The 18972-nt window shown below is 41.5% G+C and overlaps 1 protein-coding gene across 1 annotated transcript in view; it reads left to right on the top strand.

Annotated features, from left to right (window-relative positions):
• SRBD1 (S1 RNA binding domain 1) overlaps positions 1-18972 on the top strand; it is a 227030-nt gene that overhangs the window by 128884 nt on the left and 79174 nt on the right. The window contains exon 17 of the mRNA XM_073339107.2: positions 1229-1320. Coding sequence (XP_073195208.1) covers positions 1229-1320 — 92 coding nt within the window. The remainder of the gene's footprint in view (positions 1-1228; positions 1321-18972) is intronic.

Genomic DNA, 18972 nt, shown 5'->3' with positions numbered 1-18972 from the left:
CGTACTTCTGAGCATATATTGCTCTATATGTATTTGCTTTGTATTGTTTATCCTGGATGAAATCAGGGATGCTATTTTTATTATTTGAAATTGTGATATAATTTGAAGCGGTTTTTGATCATCATTACTAAATTAGACTGACAATTGACAACTGTAGTTTACAGTTACTTATCGTTGCCAACACACTGGTAGGATACTAAACTTTGTATATCTCAAAGTATATAGAAGTTCAGTTGCACTGAATAGTCTAAGGAGTTTACTTTGGATGAATCTGTGTTATATACAAGGCTATGATTTAGTCACGGCTATTTTTAGTAAAAGTCATGGACAGGTCACGGGCAATAAAAAGACATGGCCCGTAACCTGTCCATGACTTGTACTATAAATACCCCTAACTAAATCCTAGGTGCTAGTGGGGGGAGCACTCCGGCAGACACTGCTGCTGCTCCTTGGGGCCGGGAGGAAGGGACATGCTCCGGCGGACGCTGCTGTTCCATGGGGAGGTGGTAGTCCTGGGCCTCACTGCTGCTCCTGGGGGATTGGGGGCGGCCCAGGGCCCTGGTGCTGCTCCTGGACTGCTGCTCTGGGGCAGCACCCAGGTTCCAGCTGCCTCGAGCTGCCCGACAGCAGCTGGTGTGGCTGGTCCCGGGACCGCCCAAGCAGCTTGGGCAGCCCTGGGGTCAGCCACCCTGGCCGCTGCAGAAGTCATGGAGGTTCCAGAAAGTCACAGAATTCGTGACTTCCGTGACCTCTGTGAAAGACTCGTAGCCTTAGTTATATATGCTATTCTAAATGTGTGTACAGAAGATAAGTAGTCCAATTAAATTACCAGCTAGTATTTTTTGTTTGGGGAAATCTGACTTTCTGATTGGTCACAAATGAATAGTGTCTCGCCCATTTTTCAACATCACAGAGTTCTGTAGAGGTTGGCGTGATGGGCAGTGTGTCCTCAGAGGCCCACCACTGAAAGAGCAGAGGTGTTACAGGCCAGGCAATGAGTAGGCGCACTTGCAGAACTGGAAGTGCTTTCACAGTATCTGTACTGTTGTCTCACTTTGGCCAATGATATTTGTCCTTCACTTTTATTAGCCTTCAGTTCATCCAGAATGTTTTAAAAATGTGTTTTAAAAATTTCTAAAAATACAAAAAAAATCACTTCTTAATTAAGTGAAGTCTTGTCTATCTCAAGTTGATTTTGTTTTTAACTATTTACTATTCTGTTTCGTAGCATTGTCAGTGAAGCGGGAGCATCTATCTACAGTGTTAGTCCAGAAGCTTCTAAAGAGATGCCAGACCTAGATCCTAACCTAAGAAGTGCAGGTATGAAATCTAAGTAATAGTTTTATTATTCATATAATTCAGTTGGTATTATATGTAATATTCAGTACAGTAATAAAAAGAGGCCCATAAGTACAAGGGGAGGAGATAGACTGAAGAAAGCGCTTTTGACCTGTGACTCTTTACTTTTGGTTGTTTGGTTTCTTAGTTGTAATGTTGGATTAACCTTATCTAGTATGGAGTTTGGAATGTGTTCGAAGAACTGGATATCTGACTATCCATCTGACCACACTGCCTTCTATCTAGCCCTGTTAAGGCTCTGAGCTGACGTGTCTCATGAATATGTTGGGTCTTGTGGACTTCTGGGGCTAAACAAGATCCAGAAAATTGCCTAAACCTTTGCCTGAACAACAGGATGTTTGCACTCTTCTATGAACTAACCCTCATCTTTCTCACTTCTCACACACGTGCATATATGTACGTATGTGTCTATAATTTATATTTTGCCCAGAATGTGGTCACTTTTTAGTGTGCTCTTCCAGTAACGGCACATGGTCTTTTAAGTAGAAATAGTTTGTTTTAGAGATGTAAAAATGATTACTACAGTGCAAATGCCACTGTAGTGTAAAGTAGGCCAGGTGCATACTCAGCTCATTGGAGCCACTGATGGTATTAAAATGTGTGTTGTTTGATTATGGGATACTTTGCCAAGGTATAACTTCCACTGATTGCGGTGGGACCAGTATTTAAAATGCAGATTCCAGCTCTTCAGGGGACAGAGATACAGGGGCAGAATGAGGTTGTTTTTAAGGCCGTCAAGCGATTAAAAACATTAATCACAATTAATCGTGCAGTTAAACAATAGAATACAATTTATTTAAATCTCTTTGGATGTTTTCTACATTTTCAAATATATTGATTTCAGTTACAACACAATACAAAGTGTATGGTGCTCACTTTATATTTATTTTTGATTACAAGTATTTACACTGAAAAAACCCCAAAATCAATAGTATTTTTCAATTGACCTAATACAAGTACTGTAGTACAATCTCTTTATCATGAAAGTTGAAGTTACAAATGTAGAATTATGTACAAAAAATAACTGCATTCAAAATAAAACAATGTAAAACTTTAGAGCCTACAAGTCCACTCAGACCTACTTCAGCCAGTCGCTCAGACAAATAAGTTTGTTTACATTTGCAGGAGACAATGCTGCCTGCTTCTTGTTTACAATGTCACCTGAAAGTGAGAACAGGCGTTCACATAGCACTGTTGTAGTCGGCGTCACAAGATACTGACATGCCAGATGCACTAAAGATTCATATGTCCCTTCATGCTTCAACCACCATTCCAGAAGACATGCGTCCATGCTGTCGATGGGTTTTGCTTGATAACGATCCAAAGCAGGGCCCATGTTCATTTTTATCATCTGAGTCAGATGCCACCAGCAGAAGGTGGATTTTCTTTTTTGGTGGTTCGGGTTCTGTAGTTTCCGCATCGGAGTGTTGCTCTTAAGACTTCTGAAGCATGCTCCACACCTCATCCCTCTTAGATTTTGGACAGGACTTCAGATTCTTAAACCTTGGGTCGAGAGCTGTAGCTATTTTTAGAAATGTCACATTGGTACCTTCTTTGCGTTTTGTCAAATCGTCTGTGAAAATGTTCTTAAAACGACCATGTGCTTTATTGTCATCCGAGACTGCTATAACATGAAATATATAGCAGAATGCGTGTAAAACGGCAGGAGACGTACAATTCTCCCCCAAGGAGTTCAGTCACAAATTTAATTAACACATTTTTTTTTAACGAGCATCATCAGCATGGAAGCATGTCCTCTGGAATGGTGGCTGAAGCATGAAGGGGCATACAAATGTTTAGCACAGAGGTGGGCAAACTACGGCCCACGGACCACATCCGGCCCGTGTGACCCTCCTGCCCGGTCCTTGAGCTCCTGGCCGGGGAGGCTCGCCCCCGGCCCCTCCCCCGCAGCCTCAGCATGCTGCTGTTGCAGACCTGACTGGCCTGACCCGGTGCTCTGCACGGTTCAGCTGTAGTGCCGCCAGCCACCGGTGCTCCAGGCAGCGCGGTCAGGGGACGGGGGGTTGGATAGAGGGCAGGGGAGTTCAGGGGTGTGGTCAGGGGTCGGTGGTGTGGATAGGGGTCGGGGCGGTCAGAGGGCGGAGAACAGGGGGGTTGGATGGGTCAGGAGTCCTGGGGGGGCCGTCAGGGGACGAGAAGCTGGAGGGGGGTCGGATAGGAGGTAGGAGCCGGGTCACCCCTGTCTGTTTGGGGAGAGACCCTCCCCTAACCGGTCCTCCATACAATTTTGGAAACCTGATGTGGCCCTCAGGCCAAAAATTTTTCTTGCCCCTGGTTTACATATCTAGCTTGTAAATACTTTGCAATGCCGGATACAAAACTGCCATGTGAACACCTGTTCTCACTTTTAGTTGACATTATAAATAAGAAGCAGGCAGCGTTATCTCCTGTAAATGTAAATAAATTTGTCTGTGTGATTGGCTGAACAAGAAATAGGCCTGAGTGGACTTGTAGGCACTAAAGATTTACATTGTTTTGTTTCTGAGTGCAGTTATGTAACAAAAAAGAAGCTACATTTGTAAGTTACACTTTCACAATAAAGAGATTGCACAACAGTACTTGTATGAGGTGAATTGGATAAGACTATTTCTTTTATCATTTTTTACAATGCAAATATTTGTAATAAAAAATAATAATATAAAGTGAGCACCTTTGTATTCTGTGTTGTAATAGAAATCAATATATTTGAAAATGTAGAAAAAATCCAAAAATATTTTAATAAATTTCAGTTGGTATTCTATTGTTTATCAGTGCGATTAATCACAATTAATTTGTTTGAGTTAATCACATGAGTTAACTGCGATTAATCGACAGCCCTAGTTGTTTTCTATGACTCTGTGTTTCCATTTTCATAATTTGTAAATTCTTCTTCTAGTGCTTGCTCATATTGATTCCATTCCAGGTCTGCGTGCACCCACATGCGCGTTCGTCGGAGATTTTTGCATTAGTAGTGGTAGCCGTAGGGTCGGCTGTGGTGCCCCCTTGAGTGCTGCGCTCATGCGTCGGTATATTAGGTGCCGCTAGCCCTACACCCTCTCAGTTTTTTCTTACCACCCGTGATGGCTAGTTGGAGCACCTCCTCCCTGCCTACCAAGGGCTGGCGGTTTCATCTCTACTGTAGTCGATCCTTAGGCCTTGTAAATAGTTTGTTTATAGTAGTTAGTGTTTAAGTAGTTGTTAAGTAGTGTAGTTAGAAGTTAGAGTCCCAAAGGACTTAGGGTATGGCTACACTTGCAGATGTAGAGCGTTTTGAGTTACACCAGCCTTCGTAGAGCACAGTAGGGAAAACCCTGCAGTCTGTCCACACTGACAGCTTCAAGCACACTGGCATGGCCACATTTGCGGCACTTGCAGTGGCATTATGGGCAGCTATCCCAGCATTCAAGTGGCTGCAACGTGCTTTTCAGATGGGAGGTGGAGTGTGACAAGGAGTGTGTTGTGTGTATGTGGGAGGAGAGAGAGTGGTTTTTTGTGGGGCTGAGAGCATGTCAGCCTGCTGTCTTGTAAGTTCAGACAGCAGCAGACCCCTCTTTACCCCCCCCCCCGCCTCTCTCTCACGCACACAGCATTCCACACGAATGGCTGCTTTGTCTCGGAGCAGATAAGCAGCCGGCTGTCAGAAATGGCACTTTCAAAGGGCGTTTCCGCATTCCTACAGCTGATTCCAACCAATGACAAGAGTGGCCAATTGACTTAAGGTGATTATGGGACGTTTCTGGAGGCTGATCAGAGCTCAGTAAAGCAACATCTTGTTCACACTGGTGCTGTGGTGCTCCAGCGAGGGCGCAACAAACGTTATTCCACTCACCGAGGTGGAGTACCAGCAGCGCTGTAGCCGCGGCGTCAGAGCGCTCTACGTGCCTTGCCAGCGTGGACGGGTAGTGAGCTAGTGCGCCTGGGGCTCCTTTATTGCGCTGTAGCTTGCAAGTGTAGCCAAGCCCTCTGCCCCAGGTGGGGCATACCCCGGTCTCAGGTTTTAAGCCCTGCTCTGCCTGTAGCAGGTCTACGCCTGTTAGAGACTGCCGTAGCAGCTGCCTGAAATGCCTGGGGGAATGGCATATGAAGGTCAAGTGTCGCATCTGTAAGAACTTTTGATCCAGGACTCAGAAAGAGCACGACATCCATCTGAGGGCCTTCCTCGTGGAGGCTGCTCTCTGGCAGTCTTCTGAGCCTTCCCAGCTGTACTCTACACCTAGCACTTCGGCTTCAATGCATAACGCACCCTCAGCATCGGGCAAGGGTATTGCTCCGGCACGGAGAGGGAATTCAGCCCCTTGCCGAGGCAGGACCAGTGCGATTGGGCACCTGAGGCTGGGCCGACCTCTGTGATGCAGCCTTGGCAACACGGCCAGTGGCCAGCACAGTGGCCTTACTGGAGTGTGTGGGACATGCTTCTGATGCCAATGCCCCCTTTGCACCATTTGTTGACTGCCTCCTCAGAGCAGCAGCTGACGGCACTGGTGACACCCAGGCTCAGTGGGCAAAGTGCACTCAGAGGTCGGGATAGAGGAATGAGTGTCCACCCCAAAACTCCCTTCCCCTCAGGCGATGTTGCTCAGGGGCCTCCCCTGATAGTCCAGCTCTCATCCTCATCCCCAGACGAGGTGGAGGCATGGCCCTTGAGTGCCAGCCTGCCGGATGACTTCAAAGAGCACCAGGCCCTGCTTTGACTGGTGACCAAGAACTTGGGCCTGGAGGTAGAGGAGATGGCTGAACAGGCAGACACCATGTTCAGTGTGCTCTCAGCATCTACCCCTGCCCGTGTTGCACTATGAGTGCATGTTGGGGTCTTAAAAATAGCTGAGACCCTCTGGCAAACCCCATCATCCATCCCTCCCATCTCCAAGAGTAATTTGTCGCAGTCAAGGGGTTCGAGTACTTATATACCCACCTGCCTCCAAGCTCGTTGGCCATCTCTGCGACCAATGAAAAGAACAAACGGGTACAGAAGTTCAACCACCAAAAATAAAGAGGCCAAGAGGCTGGACCTTTTTGGGAGGAAGGTTTATTCAACGGCCAGCCTTCAGTTCCAGTTGGTGAGCTACCAGGCTCTGTTGTTCAGCTACAACTTCAACTTATGGGATTCCCTCCGTAAGTTGAAAGAGTCCCTGCCTCAGGACTTGGCCCAGGAGTTCGGTACCTGATGGAGGAGGGTACTGCAGCAGCGAGGTGCTCCCTCCAAATGGTGTGGGATGTGGCCAACTTGGCGGCAAGGGTGGTTGCATTGGTGGTGGTCACGAGGCTCAGCTCTTGGCTTGTCCCTGGAAAGGCAGGCCTCAATTCAAGATCTCTTGTCTGATGGGAATGGTCTCTTTGCAGAGTAGACTGATGCAAGGCTACATGTCCTAAAGTACACTTGGGCCACCCCTTGCTCACTGGATCTGCATACTCTACAATCGGCGAGGAAGCAGTTCCAGCTGCTGCCAAGGCCTCGACAGGGATCTGCAAGAAGAAGGAATAGAGACACAAGCTTTCTTCAGGTTTTAAAAAAATGTTTAGGAACAGCTTAGTTAAAGGTAGGCTATGTGAAGCTTATGAGATGTTCAAGGATAGAACACTCCATGCCTCCCCAAATGGATTCTTCCTCCTTCCTCCTCCCCCCCCGCATGGAGAAGAGTTGCATTGTGTAGTATATAAAGTTGATTTATTACACTAGCAGTCGTTAGACTATTACCTGGGCCCTTGCCTCCCCAGGCCACCCCCTTGCCTCTTAGTGGGTATGTCTACATTGCAAGAAAACACCTGTGGCTGCCCTGTGTCAGCTGATATGGGTTCATGGGGCTCTGGCTGCAGGGCTATAAAATTGCAGTGTAGATTCTCAGGCTGTGGGACCCTCCCCGTTGTGGAGTCCGAGAGCCCGCGCTCCAGCCCGAGACAGATGTCTACACAGCAGTTTTATAACTCAGCAGCCCGAGCCCCAGGAGCCTGAGTCAGCTGACACAGGGCAGCTGCAGGTGTTTTATTGCAGAGAAGCCATACCCAATGTGGCTCTCCCCTTCCTGTATGCTAATTTACTCCTTTGTGACTAATTCCTTCAATGGCCATGCACAGTGTGTAAACACCATGTCAGGGTAGAGATGGACTGCACAGTGAACATGGAAACGTCTTGTTGTTTGTAAATGATGCCACCAATAATTTGTCCCTACTCCAAAACGTCTCCAAATTACTATTGTTACGGAAAGGCACCTGTCACCACCAAGACCAACGATTAATAAATATTTGGAGTTAATAAAAAAAAACAAAAATTAGGAAAATGTTCCAGAAGGAAAATTCCTCGTTTTTTAAACTCTCTTGATCTCCAAAACACACCTGATTTTTCTGATGCTTTCAAGAAAAAATGGCGTCCTGTGAAATATCAGGCAATTTGCCTTAGTTTTGATAAAGCTAGTGGGTCAAAAGCAGGTGTGTTAATAGATGACTAGCTTCAATGTTAATTATGTAGAGAATTGCATCTCTCTATAATATATAGAAATCGCTTCACCCACCCATTAAAATGCAGCCATCTCTGCTTTGAAAAGCAGCACTTCTTCTACAGTCCCCAGGAATGCTACATGTCAGTTTAGGCTAAAAAGTGAAGAATATTGATTGTATCCACTTGAAACTGCAGTGGGATATCAAGGTTTATGGAAGTCAGTGCCCTAAATACTTGTTTATAAATGTGAGAATACAGCCTTTTAAAATCTAACTGACTCTTTTCTTGAGGTTTTTTTTTTTTTTAAATCTATGATATATTTCCCTACACTATGCAAACAAAGACATGGACAACATTAGCATTAAATGGCTAACTTTCAAGAGAACCACAGCATAATATAAGCGTCGTATTGAAAAAGAATCAGAGTATCTGATAAAACTACATTTGCTACTTTTTCCCTCTGAATGCATCTTCCTCTTGTGATCTTGGATTTCTTTCGTTTGGTATTGGTGGACATCTGATAATATGGTGTCAAAGATAACTTTTTTTTAATTGTTATGTTACATCATGTTAGGTTTTCTGAATACAAAATAGAGTTTAGTACATTAAAAGAAGCTGACAGCTGCATGATGAAGTGTGACATTTATAGTTAAGATAAAACGTACTGCAGACATATTATGTGAGATAGCTGTGATCTTAACACAGTTTGCCACTTTAACATTTCTCTCAATACAAAGTAGATAGCAGTGGTAATTTTTTTGAAATACAGGGAGTAGACCTGTGTCTGCCCATGAGCTATATGAATGTAAAAAATATAAAATAGTGCATTTTAAAGGAGAATTCACTTTCACATCTTGTGTTTTATTAAGCACACTGATGGTATTGCTAAACAACCACTGCTTGTCTAAATTTATCTTTATTCTCACTCAGTTCTGACTTCCCACTTAAAAATGTAACACAGCTATCCTTACTGAAAATGTTTATTATTCATTTCTTATAAATGAATAAATGGATAAGTGTTCACTTAGCCAAAACACTACTACATTTGGCATTAATTGGCAATCTCAATAAGTGGGTCAAGAACTGAATTCTTGTTCTATCGGCCTTTGAACTTGTTGTTAAGATTATTAAGAACGTCGTGGCGAAGCTCTTTTGGTGTGGGATTTGGCTTGAGCATGATAGAAAATGAGCTATTATCTCTTCCAGTAGCCTCATATCCATCCAGAACAAGGGGTTGATGTGTGCCAAAATAGATCTCTGCAACCTGCACAGAAGAGGGTTGTGGGTAAATGAGGATATATGCTATACCCACCTCGGGGAGTTTATTCGGCTCTGTGGGGGTCCATAGGCAGATAAATGGTATCAAAAACTGCTAACAAGCCTAAAATGATCAGCATGGACTCCATTGCTGGAATCACTTGCTGAAGTGATCTGGTCTGTGCTACCACCAGTATGCAGAAGCCAGGCCATTTTATTGACTGTGGGGTTTGTTTGTTTGTTTGTTTTTTTTGTCAGGGAACACAGGCAGTGTAGGGTCTTTTCTCTTCTCGTTCCTGGCTGATATGGTAAGTTTTAATAAGGGCATGTTGACTGAATCTCAGACTTGACAGGATGGAGGCGATCGTGGTGGGTTGGATGAAACATCTTGAGGGTATGATACGCCTCCTGTCTTTCCTCAGTATTGAATGGGTTCACATACCCTTTCATCAAGGTGTTTGCAATGTAGCGATACTTCTGGATCCCTGAAATGTCAGATGCATTTTATAGTCAAATCACCTGTTTTCACGGTGATTGTGAGTGTACTTCCTGTGTCTTTATTAGTTATTTATTCTCTTATGACCTTCAGAGTGGATTACTGAAATGCACTCCGTATGGGATTAACCTTGGGGGACACTTGGAAGCTAAACCTGAATGTTACTGTGTGTTTTCCTAGAAGAACTACAGATGCCATATTACATCAATTTTCTGAGAAACCGTACTGGTTTCTTTCTTGTTTCTGGGTGTAATTTAGGTTGTTGACCCTGATCCACTGCTCTCTTCGTGGTTTAGGTCCTGGTTACCTGGGAGCCTGCCTCTCTGACCATGTACTGCTATTGCAACTAAAGGCATCTGAGGTTTTCTATCTGACCATCTCTAGATTTCAGTGTCTGGGGCTGGAGGTACAGCAACCTCAGAGGAGGGCTCTTGGCTCTGGAACTTCCTGTTTCCGTTAGCCCATTAAAGTCAGAGTCTGTTGACCTTTAGGGCACCATGTAAGATCCATCTCACGTCTTTGATTTTGGCCTGAGGGGCTGATTTATAAAAGCGATAGATCATTTAACGAGGGATGGACATCTCCACTGTTGACACTGACCATCAACTATTCTTTTGTTTGTGCATAAATAATACCATGTGATTGCACAGTGTCTCTGGTTTAACCCATTTTACACTTTTTACTATCTTCCAGTGCAATAATTTTTCTGCACAATCTGGAGTTCAGAAATGTGACTTGCATACTCCTTAGGCAAACCCCTAACCAAGCTTTCAAAATGGTGTCATCTCTTATAGTAGGTTTCCTTTGAATTTTATGGCTGGAATGGGCAGCTAAGCTTCGTGTTCTGGTAGTACTACTTAAAACCTGGTAAACTTCAAAATCAATAACACATAACACATCTACATCATGAAGTAGTGGCACATCAAGATGGCATACAAACTCAGTTTGTCGTTTTACTTTGTTATGAAGTACAACTATTTGGCTTACTGTGAAACAGGGATTTGTCTAGTTCCTGGACCGTTGAAAATCTTGTTAGCTACACACCACCCGGCATTGATTTTTTTGGTGGTGGTTGTTTGGGGTGGGGGCACTGAGGAGAGGATGTATATTATGATTGTCACAGATAAAAATGTCTATGCTGAGTGGTCCCTGGCTGGCTGTGTAATATAGAAAGCAGTTGATCAAGTAGAATATTTGTTTCAGCTACTGTGCTTAACCAAAGCGGGGGAAACCCTGATGAAATTAACGTTTTATAATAACTTTAAGAAACAACAGTGCTGCTGAGTCCTGGAGATAAATTGTGGCATGAAGGTTGAGAGAGAGAGAATTGCTGCTGTGAAGTAAGATTATGTAGCAGCTCTGATTGTGTGTTGGGGAACGGTAATGCTAATTTAGGAATGCTTCAATTTCAGGATATTACATTTCATTTGAAGTTTTTATCGTACTGATAAAATGTCTTTCTTTGCAATCACTTTACTTCCTGATTTCTTAACAACTTAAAATCAAAATAAAGAATGTGGTGTGCTCCATTGCACCAATTTATGCAAGTAATATAGACAAGCCATAGTATGAAGATTTCTTTAGACATGGGTAGGATAGGAAAGGGCACTTACCGTTTACAGACAAGGACATCTATACTACCCCCTGTCAGAAGATATCACCATACTAACGCTTGTCTGTACTACTTAGTGTGGTGAAGCACTAAGTTAATGTTACGCTTAGTACAATGAAAAACTTTTTAATGTTGTATTTACCTGCTTAAGCAAGATCAGTGCATTTTGATTTCCATATTACAGTGCATAAAAGAAACACCCATCTTTGTCTCAGCCTGTCAGGGCTTGGGATCCTGTGTTTGACTTCATAGTTGTGTCTCCCAGTTAGCAGGAGAGTGAGCTGCCAATATGTAAATAAGCTAAAGTTACATTTTGCACAGGCATTCCATACCAAGAGGGTGAAAATGTGTGTTGTATTCTATTTGCAGATATGATATTGAAAAGGCACTGCTTTAAAGAATGATTTCTGAGGATAAAGAGTGTCTCGGAGAGCAAAAGGTCAGCTAACGCAGCTTGGCTTAGCATTGTCAAATCCCATCTGCTTGTCTTCTCTCCACAGGGCAGAATACATTGGATTATTGTACGCTCAAAGTTCAGCAAACCATTTGCACTTTCCCTTGCAAGAGAAAACCTTATAGGCTTGTTGGGACTTTGAGACTGTCATGCTACAGGGGCTAGTACCCTTGGGTGCTGTTAAAGATAGAGATGTACAGTTCAGAGCTGTCATAGTGCCCAACAAATAGAAGGTAAAGATAGGAGACAATATAATTTCTTCTGACTTTATCTTGAGGAAAGTAAAACCTTTTGATGCTTAGATGTGTGGGACATAGTGCCTTGATGTCTACTTGAGCTAATTTCTTCATTTTCTTAAAAGAGCACCACTCCCCTTCGGCTTCTGAAAAGAGGTCATTTTTCAAAAACTTTATCATACAAAAGTCTTATGGTTAAACCTTCCACAATGCTTTAGAGTCTGTAAATAGCAATGGTGGCTCACAGAGAGCAGGTGTGAGTTACACAGGTTTAGAGACATAGAATAAGGGGAAATCAACTGTATATATTATAAACTATTTTGACTTAAGTACACAGCATCAGCTGTTTTTGGAGCGTATGAAAGTAATTATAATGCAGAACAAAATAAAATTGTATTGTATTGCCTCTTGCATGCAAACTATATTATCAAGAAGATTTATAGAGTTTAATAATCCACTTGATTATAGTAGAGTTGGAGAAAATACATGATATCTTTTTCCATCTGAAATTTGACATAAGTTGGAGGGTCTTTGGGCAGGGAGGTTCAAGAAAGCTGCTCCTGATGTCAGGAATTCCACACTGTAGAGGGACACAGAGGCGATCCAATTTAGATGAGCAGAGGCGGAAGGTAAGGAGGTAGAGCTGCAGGTCCCTAGCATTAGCTGAAGCATGGCTGTTGGAGGTTTATATAAATAAAATTGAACTTGATTCTGCAGTGAGTGGGAATCCTAAGAATTATACCTATAATGCACACACATTCTACTTCAATACTGAGCAATATGATAGTGTTTGTTTGAAATGCCCTACAGTATTTTCATTATATGAAAAGCTTGTAGGAATATAAGGGTTTTTTTAATTGCTGTTGAATGGCTTTGTGCTTTTTAGTGGGAATGACCAGTTGAGACAATATGACAAATGGATTCATTTGATCTGCAACTTTAGATACAGAGTGTTTGTCAGTCTTTACTTCCTTGTCACTGTGGATGAAATCCCATATTGTTGGGTTTTGTGCAGGCATGGTTGTGTGTGAAAGGAGATGGCAATAATTCCCAAGGTTCCAGGCATGGCTGTAGGGCTCCAGTATAACCCCCCCACCCCCACCCCAAGGTTTGCACTGGCATTATTAGCCTTTGAGCAGAGGACCTTAGCTGTTTTGAGCAGCATAGTCAGGAGCCCACTTGTATGTCAGCCTGTCTGTTCTGCCCATGCTGCCTCCATAGCCTCACCACTGGACTTAAAAGAGCAGGGCCCTGCACCATTCTGCCTGGGCTAGGTGAATATTGCCTTGTCTGCTTGTTGTTTGGCTCAGCATTTCCATCAATGCGAGATATTTCTGTATGTTCCTCTCATCAGCAACATGCCATGTTGTTGTAGGCTAACCTTTGTGGCTGAATGGACACCTATATATATTTTTTTAATGGTATGGTGCTCAGGTTTAACTTAAAGTACCTGTCTTCTACCTTGTTGGCATTTGTTTCGGAGCATGCCTACGCGTTTCTCATATCCCTGAGTGACTCAGAATTTAGTAGGCCACTTCCACTGGCCCTTTCCTTTTGGGCTGTGTTTTTCATGGGATAATCCCATCACACCCTTCAGTCATCTGGGAATGCTGGAAATGGCCTTCTGCAAAAGTGCAACGTTACTGCAGACTGTTGCAAAACAAGCTTCCACTAGTGTGAAGGAATCAAGGAAGTAGCATCCTTCCCTTCCTGCACATACCTCTCCCCCTGGAGGCTCTCTCTCTCATTTCTGTGATGTTTCCAGCCCTTGCCAGCTGAATGAGCAATAGAGGCAAGGCTACTCTTGAACTTGGGTTTTGTATGTGGCAGTGTGCTATACTATTCACTGAACCCTCAAGACTACTTACTGTTTCTTAATATATAGCATAAGACACTCTGGTCACCTGGAAAAGATTAATATTTTATTGTTGACATCAGCTAATAACTTTCTTAAATACACAACATTATGAAAATTTTACTTTTTAGTTATAATGGTAATAAATTAATGCTGGCGTGATGCAATTAAAATTAATGCCAGTTTAATTGTAAAATATACACTGGCAATTTTTTTCTTTTAAGTTGCCTGTTTGAACAGATGAGGGAAGAAAAACGTTTTTGAATTAGCACCATCTAATGAGACTCTTCAAGGAATGAGTAACAGTCAGTCATGTCAGGCTTCAATTAAAAAAAAACCCAGCCAATGCTGTTTCATCCCCATCTCACCCTGAATAAAAATGGTGATATCTTATAAAATATCAATTCAGAAATGCGTAATACTCAGGCAGAGGAAGTTTGTTTATTGAATGTCTATTTCTGAGTAAAATGTTACTTTCCAATAAGTCCTATTTTATTTTTCACTCTTAACTTGTGTAAGGATTTATTGTTTTTTATATATAAACTATATGTAAGCATTTTTTTAAAAATTTTTTTTCATTCATGATGTCTTTAGAGATTTCTGTATTGTGTTAGAAGATTGTCATTCATTATTTCATTAATCTTAAGAAAATAATAGGTTATCAGTTTGATGGAGTTAAAACTAAACTAAAATATAACTTTTTAAAACAAAAACCTGCCAGCTTGCCACCAAAGAATTTTGGATGAGATACAGCTGTTACATATTTAAAGTTACATATTTAAAACCCACTGAGAATATATATTAGAATTCAAAACTGTGTCACAAATCCTGGCCTACTTGGAAAGAATGCTTAATGAAAAGACTACTGTACATTTTACTGTATCCCTTACTAAGAGGGTGAAATTCAGGTCAACAGGATAGAAAGCTTCTAGGACTCAGGAAACCTGCAAAATCGATCACTGAGTAAACATTATTGCAGATCCTTATGAAGAGTAACTGATCTTGAACATAATAATAAGCTTTATAAAAAAGATTTAAATATGTTAGAATGTTCCTATACCTATCATTGGGTGATATATTGGTAGTAATTACTGATGAAATTGCTGGTTGGTCTTTTAATTATCTTAGTATCTTTTAAATTGAGTTCACATTTAAAATTTTAATCTAGGTTTAAAACTAAGAAAGTTGATTTATTTTTATTTTTTTGGTTACTTGGATGTTTTTGTAGTAGCATGTTTCACCAAGAACAAAATACTGAGGTTTTAAAATAAAAATACAGAATGTTCTAATTTATGACAAAATTTAAGTTGAAAACAATCATAGCCTAATAGTTTGTGGTTGCCATACATTTATTGATATAGGCACTTCTAAAAACCCATTGCCTTTGCATCTGGAAGCCTCATATTCTATAACAACTTAAACAAATGTTCCCACTCATAGAGGATGGCCAAATCATCATAGTTATTGCCTGGGACACATTTTTAGCCCTATATAAAGACACATGTTTAAAGGAATGTAATCAACCTAAAACTCCCATTTCTGGCTGAAAATGTTTTATTTCTTATTATTACAAGCAATGCTTATGGTCACTGAAAATGAAAGAAATCAGAGAGAAATATTTTTCTCCCTCTCGCAGTTTGTGTTCTCTTAGTGTATTTGGCAGTACTCTGTGTACAGTCAGTTTCATGGCTTCCCCATCTATAGTCAGTCAGTTTCCCTGTTGTCTGTGTGGATCTTGCACAGCAACTCAGGAAAGAAAATAATAAAAACCACAAAATAAGTAAAACCACAAAAATTGGCAAGTAGGTACAGAGGCAGGTATACTGGCCATGAAACTTCTTTTAGTTGTTTTTCTTTTGAAATTGACTAGATTCTTGTTGGTGTGCCTTTAAACAGGGTGCATTTATGCCACTCCTTGTATGCCATCATATTCTAATTCTGGCTGGCAACGAGGGGAGGCAGGTAGCATAATTAAGGGCCCTCAGTGAAGAATGTCCCACCACTGACTTTTCTTGGACCTGACAGCTGAAACATCCCAGTCACTGTTAACTGCCATAATGGAAAAATATAGCTTTCTTCTACTCTCAGAGCCAAATCCTTCAATTTTCACTCAATAGAGGTTTTTCCTGAAATACTTGAAGATTTGGCTGAGCAGTAGGAAGTGAAAGTTATCACATTTCTGATCTATGGGAACAATACATATTGCTTGCGATGGCAAATATTAGCAAAAAGGAAGTTTTAGGGAATGTGAGGCCTGGATAAAAGAAGTTAAAACATTGCCTTTAATTTGGTCTAAAGATGGGAATTGTCAGAAGGTGAACTCTCCTCGTGTGTCTTTGTGTAACTGGATGATAAAGGATTATTTTAATGCCTTGTGGACCTAGAGGTGAGGTGATACGATTAGCCTGAGTTGTGCAAGCAACTACTGTGCAAGCTTTTTCCCCACAGCATTGTCAGTGCACCTCAGTGGAGACTGGCAAAAATGCTAAACTATGTGGTGGGTGAGTCACGTCAAATATCCAGTATGTAGTGGATTGAGACCATGAGACTGTTGTTACATCACCATCTTGCAAAGTGCTATAAGATATCTGAATAATAAGATAGCATTTCAACATCTATATCTTCTCTGTATCTTATCTCAGACTTTCAGAGGTGAAAAGGATGTACGTTAAACCCAGTGTGCAACCTAGCCCCTCTTCTCCCCTTAAGCTCTTAAATTTTATATTGCTTTCCTGCATGGCAGCAGAATATATTACTGTAAGTTCAAATGTTGCAATGAATATTTTATTCATAACTGGCAACTTTGAAGACGTCTTGCATCAGCCTGTATTCAGTTCGCGTGATTATATTTTCTGATGAATGAAAAACAGCGCAATGTTGAAGTTACAATGCTATTTAAAATCAAAGAGTAAAAAGGTTTCATGTTTTATTTCAAAAAGTTTTCTTCACATAGTTTTACTTCAGTTAGACCAGTGGTTCCCAAAGTTTAACAACCCGTGAACCCCTTTCACTAAAATTTCAAGTCTCTTGAACCCCTCTCCTAAAAATGAATATTTCCATGGATTTTCTCCCTTACCTCAGCATAAATGATAAAAGCAGTGATCTTGGAAATATAAAATTTGTTTTTATGACATGCTTGTTTATTATTATTTATCATTACAGTATTTTTATTACATTATGCAAACAGCAACAGTCTTCCAAGATCTCCCTTTTGTCGCTTGTATCACTTCTGATTAAGCCTGTTATAAGACAAGGCTCCTATCAGAGGTGCCAGTAGAAAAAAGGAGTGCGGGGGCACCTCCAGAAAAGTTGGGGGGCCCACGGAAAAAAGGGGAGGGATCCGTGTGGGGGGGGTATACTGATGCAGGGATGGCATGTGACACTTGTCGCTCCCCCATACTGGCGCCTCTGGCTCCTATGTTTCATCAAGGAGTTTCAGATGGGAAACAGCATCAAGGTATTTAAGAAGCCAACTCAAAGAGTTCCTCCTACACAAGCATTCAGGTCTTGAGCACTCCAGGCAAACAATGCAGGTTACAACAAAGCTTAAACTTGTTCTTCATAATAATTTAAAAACAACCTAGCAGCCTATTTAATTTTAAAAACAGCAAAAAATATCTACTTCCCTTTCCATTTTGTAAAAGAAGTCGTGAAGTTTAAATCTCCTCAGTGTGACAGATATGCTTGCTTTGATCTGCTTAGCTCTTGGAAGTCCCCAAGGCTCCAGGCTGCTGGCTTCGTGCTGCCCAGGGTCCCTATGGACAGCTCTGTCTGCCATTAGGGAATTTTTTCCCAAGAACCCCCCATAACATTTCATGAACCCCCAGGGGTTCACGAACCCCAGTTTGGGAACCACTGAGTTAGACTAATGTATTTTAACAATGGTATTTCAAATCTCCTGTTTGACCTGGCTGACATTTTAAGAGAAAATTGATTTATTTTATTTTATTTTGCTGCATGTCCATCAGAGAGTGTCATTTATATTTTCTGAGCAAAAATGAAATATCCTTTAGTAACTTCAGATATGGAGAATGAGGTGCCATATAAGTGTTCTAAAAATGCATGGTTTTTATTCACTCCTAGAATGCACACGTAAAACCGCTTCATCATTGCTGGTAATTAAACTATACTGCTTCATATTTTTTTAAAATAAAGTTTGTGATTTGCTTTTGAATGGGGAATGAGACTCCCCTCCCCCAACTGCTTCTGTTTTACCTTCTGTGGCCCTGGTGGTCCATATGGGCAGACCTTGCACCCATGGAAAGCCCTGTTGACTTTGCAGAGTCCGCACGTGTGGATTGGATTGCAGGATTGGGGCCTTAAATTGCTGCCCCCCTTAAAGGATCAGTGTCATGGAAATCCATTACTCTGACATCTGTATATAGACACTTTAGACACAATTCTTGTGTTTGGGTAGGAGAGTCAGTACATGCCACGTGAGGGTGTGGGTCTTCATACACTTTTCATAGTATACCTTCTATTTTATTTCTCAGTTAGAAAAATTCTGGGGAAGAGCTGAGGCTTTTCTCATGGAGATTTTCACAATTCTATGCTATTGTGGCATTAGGCGTTGTGTCCTCTCCATTTTCTTCTTCAGGCTGTATAATCTATTCGTTGGTCTTTGTCCTCCACTTTTCCCATGATTCCCACAAAGGCCCCAATCCAGGAAAACACTTAAGCATCTATGTAACTTTTAAGCATGTGAATAGTTTCTTTGATTCCCATGTATGGATGTGCTTAAGTGCTTTGTTGGATCAGGGCCTACCTCCAGGGCAGAAACCCTGCAGAGACATGCTAGTACTATTATCAGCCAAGCTTTTATAAAAATGAAGATTCCAAGATTTATAAAATGAGGTTAAAATTGGGTCCTGGGACAAATTTTAAAAAAACTCTTGTCCTTCCTCTAGCTGCGACTATCCTGTGTCCATTTGTTTATTTTATATAGGTATAATTAGATGGATGATAGACCGTGGCAAATTTTTGCTCTCAGATTATTTGCTCTCTAAAAGCACACTCATGCAAATTTATTCCATATTGATTAGTTTTTCTGTGGTTGGGAAACACTTATATTGAACAGTTGTATAGAAATTGAGCGGTCTTCCTTAAACTTGACGTGTTGAAAGACTTACACTATATCGATGTGTGTACACAATAGTATAAAATAGTTAAAAGTAAATCTTTTCTATTTTGCAACAAAGTCATTTTGATTTTTGTTATTTTTAGTTTTTATGCTCCGGTGAAGCTCTACTAACTTTAAAGCCTGTTAGTGA

The sequence above is a fragment of the Lepidochelys kempii genome, chromosome 3 (genome assembly GCF_965140285.1).
Source record: "Lepidochelys kempii isolate rLepKem1 chromosome 3, rLepKem1.hap1, whole genome shotgun sequence".
NCBI lineage: Eukaryota > Metazoa > Chordata > Testudines > Cheloniidae > Lepidochelys > Lepidochelys kempii.
The sequence above is the reverse complement of the archived record's forward strand: the minus strand, read 5'-3'. Positions and strand labels throughout refer to the sequence as shown.